Genomic DNA, 13,518 nt, shown 5'->3' with positions numbered 1-13,518 from the left:
TGACCAATTTTGTTGTTGGACAAGTGCAAGAACAGAATCGTTTGTGCTCTACAAAGTCGTTAGAAAAGAAACAAAACAATGATCACATTGTCATAGCCAAGGTCGTAACAAAGTTGCACTCATCCAAAATTGCATTAACTTTGCAATGGAAGTAACACAAGTATGAACTCTAAGGCATTTTTGCATGGTTGAATGATCATTGTATGCATTTTAGACAATATCTGGCTTTGTTACAAATGTGACCCAATGTTCCCCAGTCATTTTCCAGGACGGCTTAATGAGATGGGCTCCTCCCACCTAGCACAGGAAACAAGCCCTCAAACACAGTATGAGAATGTCCCTCAGTGTTTTTCCAGACAGGATCACTTCAAGATTGCTGATATTTTATACTGTCAGGCCTCTGTGCTAGGTGGCAGGAGCCTCCTGACCCTAGTCTCTCCTTAACTGGGGCAGTGTCCTGGGGATTGTACACCTACTTTAGGGACCTGGAAACCATTCACCTAGAATGCATTTTAGCAGGGGTTTTCTTTGTCATATCCCTAGCCTTACAACAGAGGCCAGATTCTAGAAAATAAAGGCTGTATGTAGTGCACTATGCTTGGTGGCTTCTCATGCTTGGGTTGTCCTGGTTAGTAACTGTAAGGCCCCTCCCTTGGCTTGGGCCGCATGAATGTAATGTGATTTGTTTTCTTGCAGGATTGACGTGGCGGTCGCTTGGTAGGAAAGGTGTGGCAATTAACTTTGTTACAGAAGAGGATAAAAGAATACTTCGTGATATCGAGACTTTCTACAATACTACTGTGGAGAGATGCCAATGAATGTGGCTGATCTTATTTGATCCATGGGATGAGATTTTTTTGAATGCCGTACTCACTGTTGCTGAATTGGCGAATCACGACGCGCATTTGTGCTTTTCTTTGGAAATATATTGAATCTTGTCTCAATGCTCATAACGGATCAGAATTCCAGATTTTTGATAAGCAAAGCGACAGTCGCCTTCTCTGGAAGGGAAGCTGTGGGCTTATCCTCTTTCCAGAGTTTAGACTGTTGGGGTGGGTTGTAAAGCAATGGGGTCTTTACTTTTTTGTTTTAGACATTTATTTCCTAGTTATTTAGTGGTTGTGTTTGATGTTCTTTATCATTTAATAACTTACTTATGGACTAAAAAATATAAGTGCTGTATAAAATCAGCTAATTATGTTAAATTGCATATACACATTTATTGTACATTACAGATTTAGAATTTACTAAATTAAAAAAGCCTATATCTTTTGTGTTAATGTATATTCAGTAAGGTAAGTGCATTTGTGCTAGACCCTGAACCCCAACAATTGTTTGTCTTTGGTTTGAATGTAAAGTTGCCACATTGCACATGAATTTCAATGTTTAATAAATGGTATATTTACTCCCTGTATTTTCTGTATCATTTTGTGGGCAGTTTTGGTCTGCTAAACATGGTTTCATATTCTATTTAAGCTATAGCTGCATTCACAAAATGACAATGTATTGCCTGTTGGAGCATTTTGAGTTTGTGGTGTTCAGACTAGGTCTGCTTTAACATTCAAAGCAAACTCATCCATCCATATCTCCATGCTTTATTGTGCTCAAACATCACCTAGTGTTTCTGGCTATGGCCATCTTGAGTAAGGGCAGATTCATGTAGCAATTACTTTCTGGAATCCACCTGTCCTTGGCTCAGTCATATAGGGGTGGGTGTGCTCAACACCGACCCTGTCCCATGGTGTGATTGACAACTGGCCATGCAACACTTTTGATACAGCTTTCAGTTTGGGGTTTAAAGCAGAGTTCCACCCATGTAAGTCAGCAGCTACAAAAAGTAGCTGCTGACTTTTAATCGGACACTCACTTGACCCACCATGCAGGTGACCGAATCCCGCTCCTCTCCGTGGTGCTGGCATTCTGAGTGTGGGTGCCCGGCTGTGGCTTCACAGCTAGGCATGAGCCGCAAGCGGCTGGTGCAATCTTCTGGGATCTGATGTGTCCCAGGAGGGTGGAAAGATGAACTTCCAGCACCCTGGGAGGAAGTGGGGGGGGGGGGGGGGGGGTTGTCTGCCCCTAAAAAGGGGGCCAAATGTGGCATGTCAGGGAGTCTCCTTCACTTAAAGCGGAAGTTCTATTTTTGGGTGGAGCTACACTTTAAAACTTTTTTTTTTTTTTTTTTTTTTTTTTTTCTTGTGCATGTTGGAACACAATTCTTAACGCATTGGGTTATGCTCCACCCCCATGCTTTCCTCCTAGGAATCATACCTGAAGTAGCATCAGTTTCTATGACTGTCTTATTGGGTATTTCAAGTAGTGTGATTTTTGGAGAAGTAGTTCATGTATTGGGACTTGAGCACAATTTCACTGACATATAATGTAAATTGTGTCTCGGTACTAGAGCCTGAAAAGTTAATTAACCCTTTGCTAGTTAAACTTTTGTCAATTAACATCACTGTTCCTCCCTGTGACATGGACAGCCCTTCGCTGGAGTTGTATCAAATTGTTACAAATCTTGTACTAGGCTCTGAGCTTCTGTCTTTAGCAGGCTTGTGGGTACCTTGGCCATTCTGTGGCTCCTTAGAAACCCCAGTACAGTGTGCCCAAAGCCTGCTGTCACCTGAACACACCCAGCCACTGCACGCTGGGTGTGCTACTATGCCTGCTGTCATGAATTCTGCTTTCATGACTGACAAAGGACAATCTCTGCTGCTCCACAGCAGATGGGGATGTGATCAGGCCTCCAGCTGGGATAGTCTGGGGAGGCCACATTACCCTTGCAAATGGCATATCCTTGTGGGCACAGGAAACATGGTGGTTCTGATCAAAGCAGAACAGGGATTTTTGGGGACATTAGTTGGATGTTCTTGGGCAAACAGTCTGACTCTACATCTGTTTTGTGGGGTTCCCCCACTCGCTCCTTCCACTGCTACACCCTCTTATATTTTTTGGCCAGGGAATTTTCTGTCACCTGTGCAGGAATAATTTGTAGATATTTGGTAAGATTATTACTGGACCACTAGTTTAGGTCTCAATAGCCACAGGGGCTGACTTTGAGTTTTATTCTACCATCCTTTCCAGGGCTGGGAGAGGGAAGCAGATGTCTGAAGAATCAACTTGGGAGAACATGCAAACAATTTCCCAAAGGACCACTGTGAGCCTCCTCACAAAGGTGGCCTTTAAGAAGCTGTAATGTGACCCCACTGGGCCTAAAGTGAGATGGTTGGTCTTTAAGAGCTTTCAAAGTGGTTGTAAACCCTCCTTTCACTTAGTTTAATCCCATATAGCACAGGCAACTGATCACTGCATGTGAAAGCTCACTCACTGTTTGTTTCTGTTGCCTTAGAAACCATCCTGCAGTGTTCAGTAATGCCAGCGGTGCTTGCACATTCCATCGCTTGTTTAGTGAAACTGTGTGCTGTTTCAGTATCCCCTGCATGCTGGGTCATTGAGTTCCACTGAGAATGGCAGTGGAATTGATAGAGATCAAATTTCTTCGTAAATTTGGGCCAATATGTATTCTGCTACATGTGTTTGATAAAACAAAAATTCCCAATAAGCATTTAGGGTTTGGGTAGGTAGACATCTGACACCACACGTAGAATCATAAATAAAATCCATGCCAAAACTCACAGGGTGCCTTCTCTGCTTCTCTCTGATGCAGGGAAGGCATTCAATAGGGTTCAGTGGGGCTATATGACTCGGACACTTAAACAAAAAATGTGTTTGGTTTTTTTTTTTTTTTTTTTTTTTTTTTTTTTTTTTTTTCAGGCTCTATTGTCTCTACTATTCTAGCCTTATACTCTACCCCTTCTGCACAGGTGTATACATCCAAATCTTTTCCTATATCTAATGGGACAAGACAGGGATACCCATTATCTCCCTCCATATTTAATATTCTCACTGAACCCTTAGCAGAAACATTTAGGTCACACCCAAATATTAATGGCTTTGGGTTTAGGGAGGCCCTATACCAGTGATGACAAACCTTGGCCTCCCAAATGTTTTGGAACTACATTTCCCATGATGATCAACTACACTAGAGTGCATGAGCATCATGGGAAATGTAGTTCCAAAACATCTGGGGTACCAAGGTTTGCCATCACTGCCCTATACTACAAGCTTATTTGTGGATGATGTTTAACTGACCATCCTCCTTCTCTGGCTTCTGCTCACACAATGCTAACCTCATTTAGCAATGTATCCTACTACAAGGTCAGCTTCACAAAGTCGCTGATTTTAGGTTTGAATATTTTCCCTCTTAAAATAGGGCTCCAGGCCACTCTCCTGTACTATCTCCTACTTAGGTCCTTTATTAACAGTGGATCCCACAAAATTAGCAAAATGTTATGTCTGCCTCATATTTTGTACTCTACCCATACCTGAAAGTGGAACTTCCGCTCATCATCTAATTTCTCCTCCCTCCAGTGCCACAATTGGCACCTTTTTCAGGGGGTGCAGATACCTCTCTACTACAGGCATTTGCACCCACTTCCTGGAATAGACTCCGGCGGGAGTTGCGCCCCTTTCTGCTGACTCCCGGGAGACACACAGGTCCCAGGCGATAGCGGGGACCACTTAGAACATGCAGCGCGACTTGCACAGTAGGGAAGTGAAGCTGCAATGCTTCACTTCCTGATTCCCTCGCAGAGAATGGTGGCAGCAGAGATTGATCGGCTTCGGTTGCTATTGCTGGACTCCAGGACAGGTAAGTGCACCACTTAGGAGATATTTACTGTGTACTGTGCTGATGTCATCGGCATATGCGCTCTGAAGGAACGGCTGCCCGTGCCATTTCTTCAGAAGTCAGTGCTGTGGCCGGCGGCTTTCACGTGCATGCATGGGAGTTGTCACGTGGCTATGGCTAGTCACACAGCCAGAGTCTGCGGCCCAGGAAGGGAGATGGATGTGGCCTCCAGTGGGGATGATGGGCTTAATTTGTAGGTAAGTGTCACATACTAGCACATTATGCCTTTACTTTGCAGGGAAGTTAATGTGTGTGTGTATATATATAAAATTTATCAGTTTACGTCCTCTTTAACCGATTGCTGCCTGCCATATGATGGCCAGGTGGGGTGGCTCTCATTCTGGATGTCATCCATTTAAACAGGGAATGTGTGCACATCCCTGTTCCTTCGGTGGTGGTGTGTCAGAGTCACCGCTTGCTGCTCTGGGGGGTGGTGAACAGCCATTGGCATGGCTGTGTACCATGTGATCAGCTGTGATAAAGTCGTGGCTGAGGAGCGTGGCTTGGTGGCTGATGTAACAGGCAGCGGGGATGCGCTGCTCTGCCATACATCCAAGGAAAACTCCTGAAAAACGGCACAAATACCACTAGGTCTGCGGCACCGCATACCGGCACAGATAGCCACAGTCCCCAACTTCACGGAGATACCTTTAGTTCCATCCAGCATTATATCCCGATGGGGATCGGTATCCTGCTCTGCACCAAGCTGGCGGCGGGCCACCTCATGTTAAAGAAACATACAAAGCTGCAGCTATGAAGCGCGTTGCCAAGATGACACCCAGGGATTCCCCTCAGCATGCTTTCACCCATACTGAGCGGTTTGACAACCAGGATGAGGCAGACGACACCATACCACTGGAGGAACCTCCTACACCTTGCCTTCCATGGGACAATGTGAGTACCCCAGTCTGCATGTCAAGTCCACAGTCCGCTAGTGCCCTTGACCAGAACAGCCCAGAACCCACCCTTAGAGATGATATGGCTGCAGTCCTCTCCTGTAATACCTCTATAGCAGCTTTGACTTCAGAAACTAAGGGGGTTAAGGCTGAGCTTTCTTTTGTTAGACAAGACATGCAAAAGTTGAGAGATCGTACTACAGCCTTGGAGGACAGACTAGGCACAATGGAGGATGACTGGGCCCCTATGCAACGGGAGGGCCACTATAATACAATGGCGGTTGACAGGCATGCAGGTCGCATTGATGACATGGAAAACAGAATGAGACGAAACAATGTTAGAGCAATCGGCATTCCTGAAAAGACCGAAGGAAAAAATCCAGTTCAATTCATTGAACAGTGGCTTCTTCAAACTTATGGGAAGGAAGCGTTCTCCCCATGCTCTGTGTTGAAAGAGCCCATAGGGTACCCATGAGACCTTTACCACCGGGCAATCCACCCCGTACGTTTCTGTTTAAGCTCCTTAACTACAAGGACAGAGATGTCATACTTTTCAAAGCTAGGAACCTGGGGGACGCTCTAAAAATGGATAATTCAAAAATCTCATTATTTCCGGATTTCTCTGTAGAAGTGCAAAAGCAGAGAGCACAATTTAACGACGCCAAGAAACGTTTGAAGGCCCTCAACGTGCAGTACTCTATGCTGTATCCCTCCCGTCTCCGCGTGGTGGCCAGAGACCAGGTCCATTTCTTCAACAAACCACAATTGGTGTCACAATGGCTGGACAGAGAAGAACGCTCCATCAGGGAGGAAGCGGCAAATCGCAGAGGAGATGTTTGAGACACATACACTCAAGGTATGCGGAACGCAAACTTTGACATAGTATACCATTTCTATTGATAGCTCATTCTTGGCAAGGCGGATGCCCTACATGATGAAACCTGTTGTAACCACGTTCCCCATCTTGCCCGGTGTGCCTTTTAGGCCCACGAACAGCATTGGCATCGGGGTGAGAGTCACGTCACCCCACACACCCTCTATGTTCCAGGAGGACAAAGTTTATTTTTTACAAAGTTCTTTGTTGAGGCCCTGTTGGCCTATTTGATGCCTCTTCTCATGAACCGAAACGCTTTGCAGACCTCCAGGAGGATATCCCTTTTATCTAATGGCGATCCCGTAATGGGGTTTGAACTGCAACGCACACATAAAAAAGCCTTACTACCCTTATACCATGTATACCTTCACTGGCATAGCATGCATGTAGATTGTGTAAGGGAGGTATGCGCATCTCTTAGAATTTCATTTGGTAGTCAGTTATATGCTCTGATACTAGGACATGGCTAGATCCCATGTAGTGCTTAGTTGGAATGTACGTGGTCTGAGTAGTGGAGTGAAAAGCCTGGCTGTGTCACATATAGCTAAACGCCTACGGTCCTCAATACTACGTCTACAAGAAACGCATATGCACACGGATCAATCAATGCAATTTTCGGCCCGATTGTTCAGCCAGCAATTTCACTCTGTATATTCTTCATTCTCTAGGGGTGTAAGTATTTTGATCCCCCAAGGGACACCATTTACTTGTATGCATTCTGTAATAGATAAGGGGAGATATATTTTCCTTAGATGTAATGTAGAGGGCTTGGAGTGTATATTGGCAAATGTATACATACCTCCCCCATTTTCTGCAGAAGTTCCTAATATTTTGGCAGGTTTCCTGGCTCGTCACCCTAATGTCCCAGCCCTTGTGTTGGGAGACTTTAATAATTATTTAAACCCTCAGTTGGACAAATTTTCAATGACTCACCCCGATAGATTTAGGACTTGTGGTCCGACACCATTTGCCCATTTGCTGACGGTGATGGGGCTGATGTCTGGCGATTGAGAAATCCCCCAAACTAAAACGTATTTTTGCCATTCGGCATCGCATAGGGGACTGTCCAGGATTGACCTTGGTCTTTGTAATATGGAGATGTTACCATTTATAACTGATACCCAGTATGAACCGAGGACGGTCTCTGACCATTCCCCATATTGGGTTAAGGTAAATACAGCAGGCCCTAATAAACGGAATCACTGGAAAATAAGTCCATTCTGGCTATCCTTGTTTCCTACACCGGACCCAATAACAGCCGCTCTTGTAGACTTTATTGCCATTAATAAAAATACAGCGCCCTCAGGTATTTGCTGGGATGCACTTAACCACTTCAGCCCCGGAAGGTTTTACCCCCTTCCTGACCAGAGCACTTTTTACAATTCGGCACTGCGTCGCTTTAACTGCTAATTGCGCGGTCATGCAATGCTGTACCCAAACGAAATTTGCGTCCTTTTCTTCCCACAAATAGAGCTTTCTTTTGATAGTATTTGATCACCTCTGCCGTTTTTATTTTTTGCGCTATACACGGAAAAAGACCGAAAATTTTGAAAAAAAATGATATTTTCTACTTTTTGTTCTAAAAAAAATCCAATAAACTCAATTTTAGTCATACATTTAGGCCAAAATGTATTCGGCCACATGTCTTTGGTAAAAAAAATGTCAATAAGTGTATATTTATTGGTTTGCGCAAAAGTTATAGCGTCTACAAACTAGGGTACATTTTCTGGAATTTACACAGCCTTTAATTTATGACTGCCTATGTCGTTTCTTGAGGTGCTAAAATGGCAGGGCAGTACAAAACCCCCACAAATGACCCCATTTTGGAAAGTAGACACCCCAAGGAATTTGCTGAGAGGCATGTTGAGCCCATTGAATATTCATTTTTTTTTGTCCCAAGTGATTGAACAATGACAAAAAAAAAAAAAAAAAAATTACAAAAAGTTGTCACTAAATGATATATTGCTCACACAGGCCATGGGCATATGTGGAATTGCACCCCAAAATACATTTAGCTGCTTCTCCTGAGTATGGGGATACCACATGTGTGAGACTTTTTGGGAGCCTAGCCGCGTACGGGACCCCGAAAACCAATCACTGCCTTCAGGATTTCTAAGGGCGTACATTTTTGATTTTACTCCTCACTACCTATCACAGTTTTGAAGGCCATAAAATGCCCAGATGACATAAAACCCCCCCAAATGACCCCATTTTGGAAAGTAGACACCCCAAGCTATTTGCTTTGAGGCATGTTGAGTCCATGGAATGTTTTATATTTTGACACAAGTTGCGGGAAAGTGACAAATTTTTTTTTTTTTTTGCACAAAGTTGTCACTAAATGATATATTGCTCACACAGGCCATGGGCATATGTGGAATTGCACCCCAAAATACATTTAGCTGCTTCTCCTGAGTATGGGGATACCACATGTGTGGGACTTTTTGGGAGCCTAGCCGCGTACGGGACCCCGAAAACCAATCACTGCCTTCAGGATTTCTAAGGGCGTACATTTTTGATTTTACTCCTCACTGCCTATCACAGTTTCGGAGGCCATGGAATGCCCAGGTGGCACAAACCCCCCCCAAATGACCCCATTTTGGAAAGTAGACACCCCAAGCTATTTGCTGAGAGGCATGGTGAGTATTTTGCAGCTCTCATTTGTTTTTGAAAATAAAGAAAGACGAGAAAAAAAATTTTTTTTTTTCTTTTTTCAATTTTCAAAACTTTGTGACAAAAAGTGAGGTCTGCAAAATACTCACTATACCTCTCATCAAATAGCTTGGGGTGTCTACTTTCCAAAATGGGGTCATTTGGGGGGTTTTTTTTGCCACCTGGGCATTCCATGGCCTCCGAAACTGTGATAGGCAGTGAAGAGTGAAATCAAAAATTTACGGCCTTAGAAAGCCTGAAGGCGGTGCTTGGTTTTCGGGGTCCCGTACGCGGCTAGGCTCCCAAAAAGTCCCACACATGTGGTATCCCCGTACTCAGGAGAAGCAGCAGAATGTATTTTGGGGTGTAATTTCACATATTCCCATGGCATGTTTGAGCAATATATCATTTAGTGACAACTTTGCGCAAAAAAAAATAAAAAAAATAAAAAATTGTCTCTTTCCCGCAACTTGTGTCACAATATAAATTATTCCATGGACTCAACATGACTCTCAGCAAATAGCTTGGGGTGTCTACTTTCCAAAATGGGGTCATTTGGGGGGGTTTTGAACTGTCCTGGCATTTTATGCACAACATCTAGAAGCTTATGTCACACATCACCCACACTTCTAACCACTTGAAGACAAAGCCCTTTCTGACACTTATTGTTTACATAAAAAAATAATTTTTTTTTGCAAGAAAATTACTTTGAACCCCCAAACATTATATATTTTTTTTTAAAGCAAATGCCCTACAGATTAAAATGGTGGGTGTTTCATTTTTTTTTTTCACACAGTATTTGCGCAGCGATTTTTCAAACGCATTTTTTGGGGAAAAAACACACTTTTTTACATTTTAATGCACTAAAACACACTATATTGCCCAAATGTTTGATGAAATAAAAAAGATGATCTTAGGCCGAGTACATGGATACCAAACATGACATGCTTTAAAATTGCGCACAAACGTGCAGTGGCGACAAACTAAATACATTTTTAAAAGCCTTTAAAAGCCTTTACAGGTTACCACTTTAGATTTACAGAGGAGGTCTACTGCTAAACTTACTGCCCTCGATCTGACCTTCGCGGCGATACCTCACATGCATGGTGCAATTGCTGTTTACATTTGACGCCAGACCGACGCTTGCGTTCGCCTTAGCGCGAGAGCAGGGGGGACAGGGGTGCTTTTTTTTTTTTTTTTTTTTTTTTTTCTTTATTATTATTATTTTTTTATCTTATTTTTAAACTGTTCCTTTCATTTTTTTTTTTTTTTAATCATTTTTATTGTTATCTCAGGGAATGTAAATATCCCCTATCATAGCAATAGGTAGTGACAGGTACTCTTTTTTGCAAAAATTGGGGTCTATTAGACCCTAGATTTCTCCTCTGCCCTCAAAGCATCTGACCACACCAAGATCGGTGTGATAAAATGCTTTCCCAATTTCCCAATGGCGCTGTTTACATCCGGCGAAATCTAAGTCATAAAATGCTCGTAGCTTCCGGTTTCTTAGGCCATAGAGATGTTTGGAGCCACTCTGGTCTCTGATCAGCTCTATGGTCAGCTGGCTGAATCACCGGCTGCATTTTCAGGTTCCCTGTTGAGACAGGAGAGCCAGAGAAAAACACGGAAGACGTTGGGGGGGAGGGGCATTCCCTCCCACTGCTTGTAAAAGCAGTCTAGAGGCTAATTAGCCGCTAGGATTGCTTTTACATGAAAGCCGACCGCTGGCTGAAAAGAATGATACCAAGATGATACCTAAACCTGCAGGCATCATTCTGGTATAACCACTCAAAGTCGTGAATGGCGTACCTGAAGACAAAAAAATGGTTAACAATAAAGCACAGTAAACGGTAAGGTATAAAAAATTGCATACCTGAAAAGCAAACATGATAAAACATAATAACAATAAAACATTGCAGAATAGAATACAGTAAAAAAGAACAGAACAATAGAGAGAGAGAATAGAGAGAGAAAGAACAATAAAACGACAACTATTTTTTTTTTATTTTATATTTTTGTATGTGTTTTTTTTTTTTTTTACACTTTTTTTTGTAACTAACTTTTATAACTGTAACCGTTTCCAGGTTCGGGTCTCTCAAAATGCGATGGCATCTTGGGAGACCCTGTGAAAGTGTGTCCTAGTCTGTGGAATGCTGTACCCTACGCTAATACTCAACTAGTGCATAGTAGCGTTCAAAATATTCACCAATGCAAAGACCAGGATTGTCAGGACAGGAGGGGACAATAATAGCGGGTGTCACGCCTATATCCGCGCTTGCTGCAGACACAATATCTTTTTTGGGGGGGGTTCGGTGGGTAGGGGTACTCGGGAGGACATAAAGAAAATGCCTCTCATGCAGCCGACTGCATTTGATTGGGGATGTGAATGGGGGAAGTACGGGCGCTGCAGAAGTGGTGGGTTCCCAATTAGGATTGGCGAATGCAGCAGGAAGGGCACTATGGGCACGACGGGCCTGTGTTTGTCTTCTTGGTGGCAGCGGGACACTACTTGTGCTTGCCACCTCACCAGCTTGAACTGCACTTATGGGACTCGCCACGTCACCAAGTGTTACTGCAGTGCTGGTTTGACTACGACCGGGGTGTACTAGGCCGCTGGTGCTTGCCAGTTCACCAAAACGCTACCAAAAAAACTGTTAGCGATCGCAGGGATCAGGCCTGACTCTGCGAACGCTGCAGTTATGTGTTTAGTGTTTTGTAAGTGACAGTGATCGATCGATACTGCACTTGGGTGGGCTGGGCTGGGCCGGGCGGAGGGGCAAAACGCAGGTGCTAGCAGGTATCTGGGCTGATCCCGCTAACACTGCGTTTGTGGGAACCCTAAACTGCTGGGGACGCTAGTATAGATCTGATCGGATCAGATATTGATCCGATCAGATACTATACCACTAAGGGAGGCGTATGCTGCGTGCGTGGGTGTTAGCGGTACTGGCGCTAACCTGACGCTGCCTGGGGCTGGTGCTTGCCAGTTCACCAAAACGCTACCAGAAAAACTGTTAGCGATCGCAGGAATCAGGCCTGACTCTGCGAACGCTGCAGTTATGCGTTTAGTGTTTTGTAAGTGTCAGTGATCGATCGATACTGCACTTGGGTGGGCTGGGCTGGGCCGGGCGGAGGGGCAAAACGCAGGTGCTAGCAGGTATCTGGGCTGATCCCGCTAACACTGCGTTTGTGGGAACCCTAAACTGCTGGGGACGCTAGTATAGATCTGATCAGATCAGATATTGATCCGATCAGATACTATACCACTAAGGGAGGTGTACGGTGCGTGCGTGGGTGTTAGCGGTACTGGCGCTAATCTGACGCTGCCTGGGGCTGGTGCTTGCCAGTTCACCAAAACGCTACCAAAAAAACTGTTAGCGATCGCAGGGATCAGGCCTGACTATGCGAACGCTGCAGTTATGCGTTTAGTGTTTTGTAAGTGACAGTGATCGATCGATACTGCACTTGGGTGGGCCGGGCAGAGGGGCAAAACGCAGGTGCTAGCGGGTATCTGGGCTGATCCCGCTAACACTGCGTTTTCGGGAACCCTAAACTGCTGGGGACGCTAGTATAGATCTGATTGGATCAGATATTGATCTGTACAGATACGATACCACTAAGGGAGGCGTATGCTGCGTGCGTGGGTGTTAGCGGTACTGGCGCTAATCTGACGCTGCCTGGGGCGACGCATATCACCGCTGGGCGATCAGGGGGCTAAACCTTTATTCGGTAATAAACGGCGGGTGCCCTGACACTATAAAAAATAAACGAACTAACCAGCGTCACTCGTAACAGTTATACGGTGATCAGTGGTGAAAGGGTTAACTAGGGGGCAATCAAGGGGTTAAAACATTTATTCGGTAGTATATGGGGGTCCCTGTCACTATAAAACGCTGACGGCGAACCTAAATATTTACCTCACTAACTAGCGTCACCAGCGACACTAATACAGCGATCAGAAAAATGATCGCTTAGTGACACTGGTGACAGGGGGTGATCAAGGGGTTAAAACTTTATTAGGGGGGGTTAGGGGGGTATCCTAGACCTAAAGGGGGGTAATATTCACTGCCCTAACACTGTAACTGTCACAAACTGACACTATGCAGTAATCAGAAAAAAAAAAAAAAAAAAAAAAAAAATACTGCTAATGTCAGTTTGTGACAGGGGGGGATCGGGGGGCGATCGGGGGTGTAAGGTATGCCTGGCATGTTCTACTGTGTGTGTTTGTGTTGTGTGCACTTACATGTCTTCTCTCCTCGGCGCTGGACGGAAACTGCCAGACCGAGGAGAGATGACATCACATCCTCTGCCTGTGTGAAACTACACACAGGCAGAGGAGGATTCCCATTGGC

At 44.5% G+C, this 13,518-nt stretch overlaps 1 protein-coding gene across 1 annotated transcript in view; it reads left to right on the top strand.

Annotated features, from left to right (window-relative positions):
* The window catches only part of EIF4A2 (eukaryotic translation initiation factor 4A2), a gene marked incomplete in the record, with an annotated part of 14,724 nt that extends 13,310 nt beyond the window's left edge, over window positions 1-1,414 (top strand). Inside the window, 1 exon segment of the mRNA XM_073626309.1 lies at window positions 722-1,414. Within this exon segment, the coding sequence (XP_073482410.1) occupies window positions 722-818 (97 nt within the window).
* Between the last annotated feature and the right edge of the window lie 12,104 nt (window positions 1,415-13,518).

This window comes from Aquarana catesbeiana, linkage group LG04, assembly GCF_042186555.1.
Source record: "Aquarana catesbeiana isolate 2022-GZ linkage group LG04, ASM4218655v1, whole genome shotgun sequence".
Classification (NCBI taxonomy): domain Eukaryota; kingdom Metazoa; phylum Chordata; class Amphibia; order Anura; family Ranidae; genus Aquarana; species Aquarana catesbeiana.
This window is presented reverse-complemented; position numbering and strand designations above follow the sequence as displayed.